We start from the raw sequence: 18,069 nt of genomic DNA, 5'->3' as shown, positions 1-18,069 counted from the left end.
AGCACCTCAAACATGTGATGGTGACATGCCATCCAACAACAAGTCACAACTGATTGCTGCTTCCAGAAGTATGCCGGCTCTATTTAATCTGCCAGTACTTGAAGCAGTCATATTGAAGTACATGCTTATAACTAGCGAATCACATTGCCATGACTTTAAAAGCGCCAGAACCACCTTCATTGCTGACTTTCCTGAGCTAAAATTTGGTACACCCAGAAGTCTTAACTTCTTTCTCAGTTTCTTGCTGTTCATCATCTTTTTCAGTTGTGTCACAAGTCATTGTACTGCTAAAAGCTGCTGTTCACTTAAATAATTATCTTTTATGCTCTGCACTTTTTTTTTTCAAGATGAAAGATTTTGTTGTCAACAGACCCAATGCACCTAGTTCTTGATTCTTGTTGCAATTTGAGAAACTGTCAATCTTCCTTGTTCTTTATTTATTCATTGGAATCGGCAAGCTGATATCAAACAGATTGTCAAGTTCCTCACCATATTACTTTTGATTCTGCTGGTCCTTGTCACTATTCATCGGTTGATGCTTCATCAGTCCAACATGCTGGCAGTAAAGACCCTTAATTTTCTGAATAACATCAGGTTTGTAGCATATTGGAAGTCATGATTTCATCCAGAAGGGCAGCATTTGATCATATATTTTATGTGCACTCTCAGCAGCTGTCAATTTCTGCTTGTTGTAGTAAAAAAAGTTTCTCATAATATCACGGCTCGAAGGAAGGCGTATCCCTGTTATCAAGTCACAGGGGTATATAATCAACCAGATGATATCTGTACTACGAGCTGATGGTGAGGTGAACTTTGCATTATCTTAGAAAATAAAAACACCTAAAGTTGCACGACGCATCATTTTAATTAAGTCTTCCCTATTCACTAATCCCTATTTAGTTATAATTATGTTGTTCTGTTCTAGTAAGTATTGTATAATTAGTAATAAACAGTGACTCACTTATTATAGTTACTGTTTTAGTTGAAAAGTATAAAATTAATTACATAAAATTAAAATAAATTGTTTTGCCTTCAATGTTTTTGATAAAAAAATTCAAAAAACAAGATGGTAGTCAGAAAAGTGAGGCCTGTTACTCGTGCCTTCACTAAGTTTTGGTTAATTGGACACCCATCACCATCAATAACTGGTTCCAAACTACCCGATTGCAGACAGGTTTTGAAATTTTTTTCTTTTTTTACGACGCGATGAAGAAAATGTCCGAAATCATGTAACAAATCAAGAAATTGGCTATATAGCAATCGACGCTGTTTTAACTTTTTGGAACATGGCACGCATCAAGACAAAGACAAGATAAAATTCGGTGTTAGATCTTATGTGTCTCTGCAATGAGTGGAACCGTTTGTTGAAGAACAAGAATCACAAAAGTGATGCTGGCGGAAAACGTGTTAACTTCTTGGCCAAGTTGGATAGTCTTTTTGATATTGGATCACCTGATGTCATACAGAAAATCATGAAATCCAGGCTACTGACTGCCCAAAAGAAAGATGATGATGTTGCTATCTATTTAGATAAAAAAAAAGACAGAAAGGCGACCATGGACGGACATGACAAAATCTTTGAGATTAAAGCAAAAATGAAAGAAGTCAGATATAATCAGAAAATCATACTTGGAGATGAAGAAAAAGAAAGAGTAGAAAAAGAAGGTAGACAGGATGATCAGGATGATGAGGACATGAAAGTTAATGACGAAGAACAGAATATTAATGAAAATATTGCTGTTGCTGAAGTAGACATCGGTTTAGGGTGGGACTTGAATTATGAACCTCCAATGAATAGACGATCAGAATTTGTTACTTTTCACCTCCCCAAAAAAATTATGCAATGCAAGGAAATCACTTCTGATTGTGTCTGCTGTAATTAAAGCTGCTGGTGGAAACTTGGACGATTTTGATATCTCCAGATCGACATCTTGTCGAAGTAGAATGTTAAATTGACAGAGGATTGCTGAGAGTGTTATAAATAATGTGAGGCTCAATCCATCCCAGTTTGGTGCCCTTCACTGGGACAGAAAATTGCTGAAAGACATACTAGTCGTGCAACATGAACAGTTAGCTGTGCTTGTGTCGGGTGCTCCAGAATACAGTGAGGGAAAATTGCTTGGTGTTTCCGTTCTTGTTGATTTGAAAGGAGAGACTCAAGCAAATGCAACATTGGATCTCCTAGAAGCTTGGGATCTAAGCGACAATGTTGTGGCATTGGTATTTGATACCACTGCCAGTAATAGTGGCATCCACAATGGTGCTTCTAAATTGATTGAAGAAAACTTAGGTCGAAAACTTCTCTATCTTGCCTGTTGACATCACATTTTTGAAATCTTTGTCGGAGCAGTTTGGAAGAAATTATTTGGAAACATTTTTGGTCCAGAGAATAAGTTCTTTGCTGAATTTAAAACTGCTTGGCCAGCTTTGGATAAACAGTTGCCAATCGAAACTTTAGCTGTTGATAGCACCTGGTTGCAAAACCTCAAAGAACAGACCATACAGCATTTGACACATCTACTTGCTAAGGAAGATGCTAAAACATTTCCAAGAGATGGCTATCGTGAATGTGCTGAGAACACACTGATCATCTTTGGGCAAACTCCACCGCGGGGTGTACACTTTCTTAAACCAGGAGCTATCCACCAAGCTTGGTGGACGGCATGTAACATTTATGCGAACAAAATGTTCATGTTTTCTAAACAATTGCCTTATGATCAGAGGATGACGACCAATCTTTTTAGAATGAACAGGTATCTTTCTCTTTTCCACACAACAGCTTGGACAAAAGCTAGCATTGGTGCTGATGCACCTATGAATGACCTGCAATTCATCCACGACATGATGGACTACACAAAAATAGACAAGGAAGTTGCTGATGTCATTCTTTCTAAAATAACCAATCACCAATGGTATTTGACAGAAGAGGTCCATTTGCTTTCTTCAGCAAACATGTTAGTTCCACTGTGAAAAAAGATATGGCAGCCAAACTCTTGGAAATTCCAATACCCAATAATTTTTGTCTTGGTAAGCCAGTTTTTCGTCAAATCACTCGTCAAACAGGTTTGTCAAATCTTCTGGGACCTGAATCTCACTCATTGTTCAGCATTCTTGGCATCAATACAGATTGGCTTGCTAAACCAATTGAACAGTGGACAGAGGAACAAGGATACAAAGAAACTGAAAAATTTGTTCGTACGGTAAAAGTTGTAAATGATACCGCAGAAAGAGGAGTTAAACTGATTTCAGAATTTGCCACCATCATAACCAGTGATCCAGAACAAAGAGAATGGTTGCTGCAGGGTGTTAAAAATCAGGCAGCAATATCCTGATTTTGGTAAAAAAAACTCTTGGACAATGAAACAACATTAATAACATTTAGAAAAACAGTCTTAATTTTAGTTTTGGGGTTCCCGTCTGATACTTTGACTATAACTGTTAATCAAAAATGCAGAATTAGCTTGGTTAAACTGGATAATTTAACATATATTATGCAAGCTGCTTTTGTTTGGCTTGATTTCTGTGATTTAATTTCTAAATACTTGAAAAATGAAATTTACAATAATTATTTCTCTGTGTTTTAACTAAAAAAGATACTGTTTTAAACAGGAAATTGAGGCTTGTCTTTAGGGGCTCTGAGAGAGCTCTAGAATAGTTATTAAAATTTGAAAAAAAATTTTTTTACATTATACACAAACACTAGAATGGGAAAAAATTCAATTTGGGTGGTTTTGAAAATTTTTTGCATAGTGGACACCCCTAATATATATATATATATATATATATAAATATATATATGTGTGTATATATATATATTAGGGTTAAGCTTTTACCGAAAATTTACCGGTAAATCGGTAAAATTGTTTTACCCATTTACCGGTAAAATGATGTCGGTAAATTTCAGCAAATATCGTTTTTTTAATAACGTTGAAGGATGCTTGAAAATGTTTTAGAATGCTTGAAATGGCTCAACCAATTAATTAAAAAATTAATTAAAAATTTAGTTTTCATTTTCCTGTCAACAAAGCTGTTGTTTGTTATGCTTGAAAAGTGATTTTGTTGGTTTAGTTTTGTCTAAACACTTTAAGAGAAATGTTTTTACTTTCTTGTGACTTATTTATCAATCAATGTATTTTGGAAAACGATATTACATTACCACAGTCATTTACAAATAGTTATAAAACTAATATTAAGTAAATACCTATAAGTTGATATAAAAAAATATTTTTTAACACAAATAATAATAAAAATGATGAACAATGAATTAATAATAATGATAACACTATAATCATAAAAAATAGTATATTGAGTATAATATTTATAAATTTACACTAAATAAAACCAATTAACTAAAATAAACAGAAAGAATTAAATAGTTTTAAATACTTAACATATATAAAAAGTAAAATAACGAATAAGTACATCCGAGGAGATTTTTTAGATACAAAAAATTATAATAAACAACAACAAAAAAAACAAAACAAAAAAATAAAGAAAAACTAGACTGAATATAAAAAATAAAAATAATAATAATACTTACAACTATAATCAATACTACTAGAATACAACCGTTACAATAATAATCCAAAAAACTTATAATAAACACGTCACACTCTAATATATAATAATTAAAATCTCCAACTAACAGATAAAAGTAGATTAGGTGGGTAAAAATGTTTAGGAAAAGTCAACAAACGAGAAAATCAGGAACATTAAAACACAATACAAACACACACACACACAAAACAAAACATATATCATAATATTAAAAAACATAAAAATAGGGACAAAATCACAGAAAAAATAAAATTACACAACATTTAAACATAGAAATAAATTTTAAAAAGTATATATTTTTGTTACATCTTTGACTTTTCGAATTTATAAAAACGTTCCATATTTTTCTCAACTTTGTTTAGCGTTTAACTTCTTCTTTTTTTTCATACATTTTAATTTAAAGATATCTTTTTGTTGTATTTGATTGACATTTGTTTTCTTTTTTTTTCTTTTGGCTTAATTTTGTTAATGCTTTCATTTATTCTTTAATATATATATATATTTTTCTTTTTTACTTTTAATAGTTTTTGTTTTTTTCTAGATGATTCTTTTTTCTTTCTTTTTCATTGTTACAAAAAAGCGACCGCCATTTGCGATGTCATTGCAAAGTCTTCATCATTCATATTTATTGTGGTCTTTATCACTAAATTTGATTTGCGTTTCGGCAAAATGTCGGATGCTTGGAAACACTACACCTTAAACAAAGGGAAAACAGTTACTTGCAAAATTTGTGGAAATACAAGTCAATACACAAGTTCCACAACTGGAATGTGGTATCACTTAGACAAGAAATATGGAATCAAAAAGGAAACACAGGAAAAAGTGACACCAAAAGCTGCATCACAATTAAAAAGACCTAAGATTTCAACTTTTTTTCAAAAGCAATCAATTGAAGAAGTGATTTCAAGACTTACAGCACTGGATGGATTTAGTTTCAATGCCATTGTTAACAGCTCTTTCATTCGATCCGCAATGTCTGAAAAAGGTTATGATTTCCCAAAAAATCACAAACAACAATCCAGTCAGTTAAAAAGTTTGCAACTGGCCTAAGGAATGACCTTAAAAACACTTTCAATTCTTTAGTGACAATGGGAAAACGCTTTTCAATTACACTGGATGAGTACACTTCTTTGAAAAATCGAAGGTACATGAATATTAATATTCATCAAAAAAACAATCACTGGAATCTGGGCTTGACTCGAATTTCCGGATCTCTGCCGGCTGAAAAAGCTGCAGCTGTTGTCACTGAAAAAGTGGCAGAATTTGGGTTGAAACTAGGCGACAGCATTGTCTGCTCAGTTACTGACGGAGCTTCCATGATGGTTAAGTTCGGAAAACTGGTTCCAACCGAGCATCAAACTTGTTATACCCACGGAATGCACTTGGCCGTTCAAGAAGTGCTGTACGAGAAGCCTTCTCAACAAATCGAACAAAACTCATTTGAAGAAACAAGTGACGACGACAAAGTCAGCAGTGACGAATCTGAATCTGACACCAAAGTCAGTTTTCTTGGTGCCGCCATGGATGAAAACATTCCCATTCCGAAAGTGAAAGTTCACTTGCAATCTGTCATTACAAAAGTCAGAAAAATTCTCAAGTTATTTCGAAAATCGCCCGTCAAAAATGACGTCCTTCAAGAAGAAATTAAGAAAGAGCACGGAAAAGAGGTTTCACTTATCCTTGACTGCAGAACAAGATGGAACTGTCTGCTGTCAATGATTCAACAGTTCCTCAAAGTCAAACATTCAATCAGAAAAGTATTGAAGGACATTTCTCCACATTTGATTTGCAGTGATGATGAAGAAGACATTTTATCCGACATTGTTGCTGCTCTTGAACCAGTCAAATTAGCAGCAGAAGCACTTTGCCGACAAAATGCAACTCTTCTTACTGCTGAAGGAATTTTCAAGTTTGTTGTGAACAGGCTGAAACAACAAGATTCACCTCTTTGCATTGCAATGAAGAGTGCAATTTTAAGACGTTTTGAAGAGAGAAGGCAGAGCAATCTTGTAAGCTTGTACAGATATCTTTCCAATCCAGAATGCTTGTCCGACATTGAAGAGCATAAAGTTTTCAATATGCCTCCGAAGTCTGTACTTTAAAAGACCGCCAAAAACTTGCTGTCTAGGCTTTTTCCAACAAATCCAGATGACCTGGAGTTTATTTAAGAAGTGCATGGCTCAGAAACTCTTGACGAAAATCCACTTTCTCTTGAAGAGGAACTCGAGAAAGCATTCGGCCAAAAAGCAGTGACACAATTCAAACGAGGAATTCAAGGCCATTTCAAAAGAAATGTTGGTCTATGAAGCGACCGGAAAGAGAACTGCAAACCTTGAACTTTTGTTCAATGCACTAGAAACCATACCACCAACAAGTGTCGAATCTGAGCGAGCCTTTTCTGCCGCTGGATTATTTGTGACAAAAATTCGATCCAGAAAAGTGGCGACTTACTTGATACACTTTGTTTTCTCAAAGCTCATTTTTTATCCAAAAATAAATCTCAAAACTAACATTATTGTGCTTAATTTACTTATTACTGCATTTTATGGTCTTCTGTTTATGCCTTTTTATTTTTTACCGATTTTACCGGTAAATTTTGATTTTTTTACTGTTTTACCGGTAAATTTAAAAGTCGGTAAAAGCTCAACCCTATATTATATATATATATATATATATATATATATATATATATATATATATATATATATATATATAATATATATATGATGATTTCTTAATTGTGCTTGTTTAGAACAATGTGGTCTTACTCTGGGCTGGGTTCTAATAATGATTTCTTCAACTCTATTATAATGGTTCCTTTTTTCTTTTTTTTTTCTTTTCTTCTATTAATGCCACAAAATCACTTTTAGACAGGTGATCTTCTTTTAGACAAATTTTTTTTAAATAAGTTCCAAATACACATTGTAATGATATTTGAAACTGTTCAGGTTAAGCTTCTGTTCTCATCACAAAGTTTCTTCTTTTTTCTTTTCTGTAACAATCTTAAAGTGGCACTACATGAGTTCAAATATGAGACTTATTATATATTAATTGTTATTATATTAATTGTTTGTTTATATATTTAGGAAACAAGTGCAGATGAAATTGAAGCTGCTTTAGCAGCTTCATTAAACGCTCATACTAATGTGGTACCAGTGTTAAGTGATGTTTTTGAAAAAAAACAAGAAAATCATAATATTGCAAAAGGTTTAATAAATATTTATGTTTTTAACTTTAAAATTTAAAATAAATTTAAAAACTTTTATATTTTATATTCAATTTTGTTTCTAGATAATCAACAAAAAAAGCTTTCAAAGTCAACAGACAAGGTATTATAAATGTAGATTTTGATTACTTTGTATTTATTTCCATTAAAATTTTGCTTTATACACAGTATTTTATTTAAAGTTATTTATTTTTATTATTTTTTTGTAGTTGTTATTATTTTTTATAACTTTGTTATTTAGTATATCTTATTGAATATAACCCTGTTACTAAATTATATATGTATTAAGAAATAGTTACTAAATTATATATATATATATATATATATATATATATATATATATATATATATATATATATATATATATATATATATGTATATATATATATATATATATATATATATATATATATATTAGTAATAATTTCTTGATGTTAATAAATATAAAGATATTCATTCTTTTATAAAAATAAGTTCATTCTTTAATAAAAAAACATTAGAAAAAAATAAAAATAAAAAAAAAAAACATTTAAAAGCTGTTATCAATATTTTAAATTAAATAATAAATGTTGTAAATATTTTATAAATAAAATACAATAAGTTTATATATCAAATTATATTAAAATATTTAAATGAGAAAAATATGATTTTTATATGGTACTTTAAGTTTCATGCCATTCGGCAATCATTTAGCCATATTATTTAAAATCATTAAAATAAAGACCATTATAAAAACATAAGTTTGCAAGTTTTTATTTAACCAGTATCGAAATGTGGTAGTAAAAACTTTTTTCTATGCCTACATGCCGAAACTATTTCACTTTTTTTTGTTTAACAAGGGTTTTTGATTGTATGTCGAAATAAAATATTTCTCATTTATGCAAAGATTACATCTTTTTGAGAATGGGTTTAGGATTGACCCTTTTTAATTATACTCAACTTGGTTATCGGTTGAATACCTGCTCCTTAAGTTTCCAAATTTCCTTAGAAAATTCATTTTTATATCTGGCTAAGTTAAAAGATTTTATTTTTACTAAATTTTTTAAGAAACTAAATCTAAATATGAATATAATAAACTGATGACAAATGCTACTACAGCTAATTATAAAAAGACCAATCCAACAATAAAAGATCAAGTTAATACATACACACACACACACACACACACACACACACACACACACACACACACACACGCATATATATAGACCAATCCAACCATAAAATCAAATTAATATATATATATATATGTATATGTATTTATATATATAAAATTCTGATAAAAAATATATTATTTAATTTAAAAATTTATTCTGAAACGTTTTCAGAATAAATTTACTTTTGATTTAAAAAATATATAATTTAATTCTAATTAAAAAAATATTTTTAAATTTATTAAAATTAAAGTTAATGCTTGGTAACTTAACTGTTAAATTTAGCTAAAAATATTACAAAATATTTTTCGATATTTAAATTTTATTTATTCTTAAAAAAAATTAGTTAATTTTTATCACAATTGTTTTTTCGGTTTCCTTCCTAAACATTTTTTTTATTCTCAAAATTAAATTTTAAACGTGTTCCAAGGCTGCATTAAAAATTTGCACAAAATGTAAGTTAACCTTTTTTTATAACACAAGTTAAAGTGCAGCAATTATTTTTTAATAAATACAGCGATATAATTTTAATAAATAGTTTTTGGAAAAATAATCTTTCCTTTATTTTTAGTTGCAATGCCGCAATTAGAAATTTAAGAAATAATCTTTTTAAAAGTTTAACATATTAAATTCATTTATACAAATGTTGAGAAAAGAAATAAATTTGTTTTTATCATTTATAAAAATGATACAAACAACTTTCATTTGCATTTTTAAAAATGTTTTATTAAGTTCTATTATTTAATACAAAAAAAAAGTGAAAAGAAAAAAAAAATTCCTTAATAGTAATAATTAAAAACGAGTTAAATAATATTTGACTTGTTTTGCTTTTGAGAATATTATTACAGTAATTTAAAAAAGTTAGTGTCTATGAAAAATAAAGAGAATTTTGTGATGTCAAATTCACATTAGGCTAATGTTTTATACATTTTTTATTTAAAACAAGGCCTGACAGTTATATTAAAAATCTTGATGTTTTCAACAAAATCCATAGTAACGGGTCATGAAACTATTTCATCACATTGAAAGATCATAAATCTAACTTTCTAAATAATCCAATGGTTTGTCTCATAAACCCAGAAAAGAACAATATAGGATGAATAAGTAAACACATTTTATCTGATATAAACACCAAGCTAAGAAGTGTTTTATATATAAACCAGTGGAATAACACATAGGAGGTAATCAAATGGTTTAAGAATATCAAAGACAAATATTTTTATAAATTCCTCATTTTTGACAGTGACTTTTATTCTTCTATTAACAAAAAGCATCTTAACTATTTGCTTTGCTGAGCATTATATTACCACTGTTAACGGGCACAAATCTTTGATGCATTATGCACATAAATCCCCATTATTTATCAATAATGAAGTTATGATAAAAAAATCAGGCAATTTATTTGATGTCACCATGGGAGCGTTTGATGGTGCCAAGGTATGTGAGTTGGTTGGAATTTTCCTTTTTTCCAAATTTCCAAGCTTTATAACAAGTTTGATTATGGGCTGTATAGAAATGATGGGTTGGCCGTGATTTAAAATACTAGTGGTCTACAAATGTATAAAAACGTATAACTCAGATATTCAAAAGTAACAGCCTTAATATTTCTATTCAATGCAACACAAAATTAGTGAATTATCTCAATATTACATTAAACCTTAGCGACTGTAGCTTCAAACCTTACCATAAACCTGAAAGTTTTTTAAACTATATGCATGCCAGGTCTAATCACCCACCATGTATTTTAAAACAGTTGCTGAACTCTATTGAACAAAGATTGTTATCAAACTCTTCCAGCAAAATAATTTTTGAAAACTCTGCTCCTATTTACAAACAAGACCTAATAAAGTCTGGACATAGCAACAATATCCAATATCGCCCTGATTTAAAGTTACACAAAACTAATCATACTAATAGATGCAAATAAAACATCAAATGGTTTAATCCCCTTCTCAGTAAGAACTTTGTCATCAAAATAGGAAACCTTTTCTTGAATTTAAATGGCTTACATTTTCCAGAGCTCCACAAACTTCACAAGATTTTTAACAAAAACACCGTCAAAATAAGTTACGGCTGCATGTTACAGCTGCATGCTAAATATCACTTTAATAAAGTCACATTTTGCGCAATAAAAGTACCGATAATGTTAGAAACTGCAACTGTATAAGTAGAACTATGTGTTCTTTAAAAATCAATGCTTGACTAAAAATATTGTTAATAGGGCTGCTCTAACACCACCTAACGTGTTACCTAATATAATATTACCTAATATAAATATAACCTCATATAAATACCTACTCAATATAAATATTACCACATTAATATAAATACCTACCTAATAAATATTACCTACATTATTATAATATTACCTACATTACCTACACTTTTATAAATACCCATGTAATATAAATATTACCTACATTGTTATAAATATTACCTAAATTAATATAAATACCAACCTAATATAAATATTACCACATAACCTAATCATGCTAAGAAATCTTATATTGGTATAATCAAAAATTTCTTCAAGATCAGGTTTGTGAACCAAATAAAATCTTATAATTTAGTCAGGTATAAAAACAAAACTGAACTTTCTAAGGAAATTCGGAAACTCAAGGAAGCATGTATTAAACCGATAATCAAGTGGAGTATAATTAAAAAATGTCAATCCTATAACCCATCCTCAAAATGATGTAGTCTTTGCATGAATAAGAAGTATTTTATTTAGAAATCAATCAAAAACCCTTGTTAAACAAAAAGAGTGAAGTGGTTTTAGCATGTAGGCATAGAAAAAAGTGTTTACTTTCACATTTCGATACCGGTTAAATGAATTTTTGTTTGATGTGAAAACTGACATTTGATCTCATTGCAACACAAATTTGTAATTTTATAATGCTTCAAAACCTCTTTCAGGTCTTTTTCTGATGTAGGACGATGTGCAGCAACTTTCCTTTTCATAATTTGCCAACAATTTTCAATCACATTTAGATCAGGTGAATTTGATGGCCAATTGGAAAGAAGTTCAATGTTGTTGTCTGAAAACCACTTTTGGACAATCTTTGCGGTGTGATAAGGGGTTATATATATATATATATATATATATATATATATATATATATATATATATATATATATATATATATATATATATAGATGATGATGATTAAACTAACATAAAAAAGTCATGTTTTTTTCATTTAAATATTTATATATATATATATATATACATACATACATACATACATACATACATACATACATACATACATACATACATACATACATTCATATATATATATATATATATATATATATATATATATATATATATATATATATATATATGTATATACATATGTATATATATATATGTATATATATGTATATATATGTATATTTATGTATACATATGTATACATATGTATATATATATATATATATGTATATATATATGTATACATATGTATACATATGTATATAAATATATATATATATATATATATATATATGTATATATATATGTATATTTATAATATTAGACTTAGATGGTATATATATAATAGTAGACTTAAACTAACATAAAAAAAAAATTTTCATTCTAATATTTTTATATATATATATAAATATATATATATAAATATATATATATATATATATATATATATATATACACAAACAAAAACAACTTAAAAAAGACACACATGGTTAGTTTATGGTCAGATTATTTCAGTTTTTTATTAGACTACTAACAGTAGCTGCTAGGCCAGACATTGGTCACTGCTATGTCAGAGATTAATTACTGCTTTGCCAGAGATTGGTCACTGGTATATCAGAGATAAATCACCTATTTATTGGTGTGTAATCTTTAAAACATGGTGATGTCATGCTGAAAGTCCATGCATTGGTGTTCAGCCATGAATTCGGAGGTTATTAATTGTAAAGCACATTTTTATTTCTTAAAATAGTTCTTTATTTTTACCCAGGCTTTGGCTGCAATAGGTAAGATTGCAAGTTTTTTAGATAAATCTTTTCTCAATCCAAAACATAAATTGCACAAAAACATTGCATACTTCTTAGTTTTAAATAAGACTATTACTTAATATATTCATACAGTTTTTTAATGTAGTGACAAATTCCAATGACTCAAAAAAAGTTGAGCGTGGCATTACCAGGGACATAGTGGGAATCTATCTTTGATCTTCTTTTTTATAAAGCGAGCACTCAACCCCATACACACTACTGCATTAATATAAGTTATGATCAGTTATGATCAGTAAGGTTACACAAACTTATTCTCTAAATTAAAACATTTTAAATTGATTTTGTCTGCAATAAGTAATTTTAGATAGTGTGTTACTAAGTACACTTTTTAAAGTAAAATTAAAACATTTTTTAACAAAAAGTATCAAAGTAATAAAGACAATAATGTATTGTTTTACAGGAAACTAAAGTTAATCAAAGTTGAATGGTTGTGGTTTAACCATTTAGTGTAAATTAAAAGTTTTTAAAATTATTATTTTATTTGTTTGTAGAAACTCTTTTATTATTTTCATTTGATAATAGCATAACAACATTGACTAAAAAAAAAAAAAAAAAAAATAAACATTTTAATATTACCTTGTAAAAACTTACTTAATTACAAATTACTAAGTTTTAAACTTTTTGGTAAATTTTAAGTATTCTATATTAGTTTTAATTAATACATTAATCCATGAGCAATTCTTAACGCTCATGTACTATAATATTTGTTATATAATTTAAGAGTTGTTGAATAGCTCCTTACATCAACTTTTCATCTTACCATTAATAAAATCATACATTCATGTTTATGATTCAGCTAAGTTTTTTAAAAATGGCCATGAAAAATATAATAAAGAAAGAATAATTTGATAAAAGTAATGAATAAAAAAATATATAAAAGTAATAGAAAATATCAAGAGAAACTAATGTTCTTTTGTGAGTTTTAATTATTGTTTATTGCTGTGAGGTAAATGTTGTGTAAAGAGTTGTAAACATAAGCTTTATTGATTCAAAAGATAAATGAACCATATTAGGCTATAACAACACCAAAAAAACAATAACTCTTATGGGGTGGTATATCATACATTTGGGGTTATTTGAAAAAACATAGTGCACGGGTTTGTAGTTTAATGTGTATATTCACTAAGTAGTTTTATGAAATTTTTATTTACCTGGTAATGTGATGTTGCAATATGATAAAATCTATACGAGAAAACATTGAGTTTTTTTTTTAATTTGAAGTGTTTATAGATAAAAGATATAATTACATTTTTTGTAGCCAAACATATATAGCTTTAATAATATTTTTTTCATTAGTACATTATTCATATTTTGTATATGAACACATTTTAGTATATTTTTTTCAGCCTGCTTTGCACTTCAATAAAACTGATCATATAGATGGTAATGCTGAAAATGGTTAGAATCTTTTTTCAGAATTTCTTGCATATTTTTAATTTATAATTATTTAGATTTATTTTATAAATTTTTTTTGTTCATATAGTTTTTTTTTTTGTTCATATAGTTACAATCATGTGTCGATTGCCTAACAATGAAAGAAAAGTTTTATCTGTTTCTTTTCATTCTACAATTAAGGTTTGGTTGTTTCCAAGTTTATATATTTTTTTATATCTAATATTTTATATCTAAAATTTTTTTCTACCTAATATTATGTATATAATATTTGTTTATATCTAATGTTTTATGTATAATAAAAAAATTTAACAAACAGATATTAAAATTTATGAAATTTTCTACTTTTAATATGCATATGAATTATCATTAAACATATGTATACATATGTTTAATGCTTATTTAATATTAAAATGCTTTTTCGACCTCTAAAATACATCTTGTGCCCACTGGGATATTTAGTGTGTAACAAAATAACAACACAAAGATTATTTAATATATTTTTGTTTTAGCACCTTTCAGAAAAAGTTGCACAACTTGGTTGGCCTATTGAACAATATGAACTTATAAAAGCATTTCCGAGACAAAATATTTCAGAACTTGATTGTCGGCTTAGTTTAAAGGAAGCTGGTTTACATAAACAAGAAACCGTATTTGTGCAAGAAAGATAATATTAAATTTATTAAATAATTTGTATATAAGTTATTTTTATAAGATCATATTTAAGTTGTTTGAGATAGCATTAAAATTTGCATGAATTCAAAAATAAACAAATTGGTATGTTATGTGAGTTTTAAGTAATAGTTTTATGAAATCAAATTATATTTTTTCATGAAAAATGAAAATAGAAAAAAATAAATGTTTAATTTTTTTTTTTTATAGTCACAAAATTTTTAACAAACTAGTAATAAGTAATATAATTTTTTTATGTTTATCATTATTATTTTATATTTATTTATGTTATAAATAAGCTAATTCTTACAGCAACGTTAAATTTTTTTGAAAAATCTTAATATTTATTTTATATGCCAAAGTTTTTAAATAAATCCTAATATTTATTTTTATAGCTTTATAATAAATTATTGGTTTAATTAAAAAGTTACCTGGTTTAATGAATATGATTTGTTCCTAAATTTGGTTTTATGCTTTATTAGAACTTGTAAAGGTAATGTTAAATTTTTTTTTTCCAACAATTTTTTTTTGACAAAAAAAAAAAAATTTTATTAAATATTTCAAAATAAAATTTTGGAATTACAATATTTGAAATACTTAAGTTTGAAATGACTGTTTTTCTGCAAATATATACTATTGAATTTAAATGTATTTCATACTTGCTTGTTTTAACTATTCATCCAATTTGTTAATTTGTGTGTGTGTGTCTATATATATATATATATATATATATATATATATATATATATATATATATATATATATATATATATATATATATATATATAATATTTATATATAATATTTATATATATATATATATTGCTGATTTAGATGAGCAGTGTGACGTCATACTGAAATAGCCTGCTGCCGGGGGCTTCAGTACATACATCAACTGACAAATAGCCTGACTCGTAGTGGAGTGCTGCTACATTGACTGAGGGTTTAGGATGGGGTAGCAATCTTTTCATTCATTATTCTTTGTTTTCTTCTTTTTCTAAAAAAGCCGTATCAATTTAGATAAGCAAAAAAGTGAATAAGTGCTCACATAAATATGCTATAGTAGATGTGTTTCTGAACCTCTTGAAATGGAGTGTAAGGAGTGTTTCTGAGCCTCTTGAAATGGAGTGTTTGTGAGCTTCTTGAAATTTTTTGCATAAGTAACCCAGGTCTGTTTCATAGATTTCATATATTTATAAAAAACAAGCATGTATTACTATATAATCAATAAGTTTATAAAAAAACAAAATATAACATGGCAAAAATTTTCCTTATGAATTAATCAAATATTGATTTAATTTTCATTTATTTTCAAAAATTTAATTTTTTTTTAAATTTTACAGATTTTTTTTAAATTTTACATTTTTTTTCAACAAATTTTCTTTTCCATTTATCTTTTGCCTCAAGGGACTTAGAAGAATGAGAAAAACTTAAGAGATATTCTGAAAAAATATGTTTCTTGTACAGCCTAATAATAAATTTATATTTTATTATGTCATTAAATATTTTTAAAAAGTTGTATAAATATTCAACTCGATTTTTACAAATATTTTGAATTATCAACCTAAATAATAATTCTTTTTTTAAAAAAAAAAAATTGATTTTGATTTTTTTTAGATTTAAATAAATGCAATAAAAATGTTCCAAATCAACAATCAATTAGTTCTTGATGAAGAGTATGATGAAAACTACCAACCCACAGAAGAAGGTTAGTATCTTCAAATTTATAACAGTTATGGATATTAATTATTTTTTTATGTCATACAATGGTGACTTCTGTTTACACTTAGCATCTACATTAATTGTTGCCATAACACCTACTTTTAATTGTGACCATACCACCTACTTTTAATTGTTACCCACTACATTCACAAAATTCACAGTGTTAATTTTAAAAAGCTTTAAACTTGTATAAAAATTTTTTATTAACTTTATAAAATATATTTTCAAACAATTTTATCAGAGTAGCAAAAAACATTTTTTTTGAAAAAAACCTAAAAACATGGTTTTTTTTGTTTAAACTCCATTTTTTTTTAAAAAAAGCCACGTTTAGTCAACTTTTTCAATTAAGTAAAAGCATTAGTCATTTTAGTTGAGTAAATTATATTTTCTATTAACATGACTTGTTTAATGTTCTGTATATAAAAACAAGCGTCGCTTTTTCTACTCCTATTTTGTTTTTTAACATGAACTAGTCCAAAAGTCGAAAAAATTATTTTAACTCCAGCACTAAGGCTGGTGCATTAAACAACCTTCATTATCTATAATGTTGCAGTCCAAATACTTTAGAGATTTCCACCATTCTATTGGTGATACATTTTTTAAAACAGGTTCACTACACAAATAGGTTTTATCAAATGGAGCAGATTTGGCTTTCAACTTGAATATTATTGGTATTATTATATTAACTCTTTATCTCTAAAGGTTTTCCAATTAACTATTTTTAAGGCAGCTTCATTTTCATTTTCAGAAAGATTAGATTTAAAGTATCTAGGATCTAGCGTGTTTGCAAGGAAATGAGCATCACTGACAGTCTGAAGATATCTAGTTTCCAATATTTTTTTTTATCAGTTGATAAAAATAATAACATGTTAATTTAAGAATTTCAACTGTGTCACTTATTTTTGTTTGATCTCTTTGCAACTTATCTAGAGCAACTCCAATTGGTTTTCATATTTTCAATAAAAAATTAATTGGGTTTTAATTGATATTTTTTAGATTGGTTTAAACCATTGGTCTAAACCATTTGGGTTAAACCAGTCAACCCTGAATTTTTTAATTAAAAATCATAATAAATTTTAAAACCATACTAAATTTTTCAGTATTACCTCCCTTCACTCCCAACACTACCTCCTTTTTCTTGAAATAGTAATGCAGGTGACTACATGTCATACTGACTCTTAGTCACCTGCATCTTTATACGGATTATCTACAAACCATATTGACCATCTTATGAGATACATTCATAATTTGCAACCTTTTTTTTCTTTCATTGCTTGATTAATTCTCTGTTTGTTAAAATAT

The 18,069-nt window shown here is 27.5% G+C and overlaps 2 protein-coding genes across 4 annotated transcripts in view; both read left to right on the top strand.

Moving 5' to 3' along the window:
- LOC100209250 (UBX domain-containing protein 7) overlaps positions 1–15,156 on the top strand; it is a 38,574-nt gene extending 23,418 nt beyond the window's left edge. The window contains exons 9-13 of the mRNA XM_065788696.1: positions 7,644–7,764; positions 7,849–7,886; positions 14,328–14,379; positions 14,486–14,556; positions 14,886–15,156. Of these exons, the coding sequence (XP_065644768.1) occupies positions 7,644–7,764; positions 7,849–7,886; positions 14,328–14,379; positions 14,486–14,556; positions 14,886–15,044 (441 nt within the window). The 3' untranslated portion in view covers positions 15,045–15,156. The remainder of the gene's footprint in view (positions 1–7,643; positions 7,765–7,848; positions 7,887–14,327; positions 14,380–14,485; positions 14,557–14,885) is intronic.
- A 266-nt stretch (positions 15,157–15,422) lies between these two features.
- LOC100214033 (centrosomal protein of 164 kDa) overlaps positions 15,423–18,069 on the top strand; it is a 39,871-nt gene continuing 37,224 nt past the window's right edge. For 2 of the 3 annotated variants that reach the window (XM_065788693.1, XM_065788692.1), the window contains exons 1-2: positions 15,423–15,538; positions 16,663–16,753. In XM_065788693.1, the coding sequence (XP_065644765.1) occupies positions 16,684–16,753 (70 nt within the window). In that variant the 5' untranslated portion in view covers positions 15,423–15,538; positions 16,663–16,683. The remainder of the gene's footprint in view (positions 15,539–16,662; positions 16,754–18,069) is intronic. The other variant, XM_065788694.1, reaches the window with a different exon arrangement.

Source organism: Hydra vulgaris, chromosome 01 (assembly GCF_038396675.1).
Source record: "Hydra vulgaris chromosome 01, alternate assembly HydraT2T_AEP".
Classification (NCBI taxonomy): domain Eukaryota; kingdom Metazoa; phylum Cnidaria; class Hydrozoa; order Anthoathecata; family Hydridae; genus Hydra; species Hydra vulgaris.
Note: the sequence above shows the minus strand (reverse complement) of the source record. Positions and strands in the feature narration are given on the sequence as shown.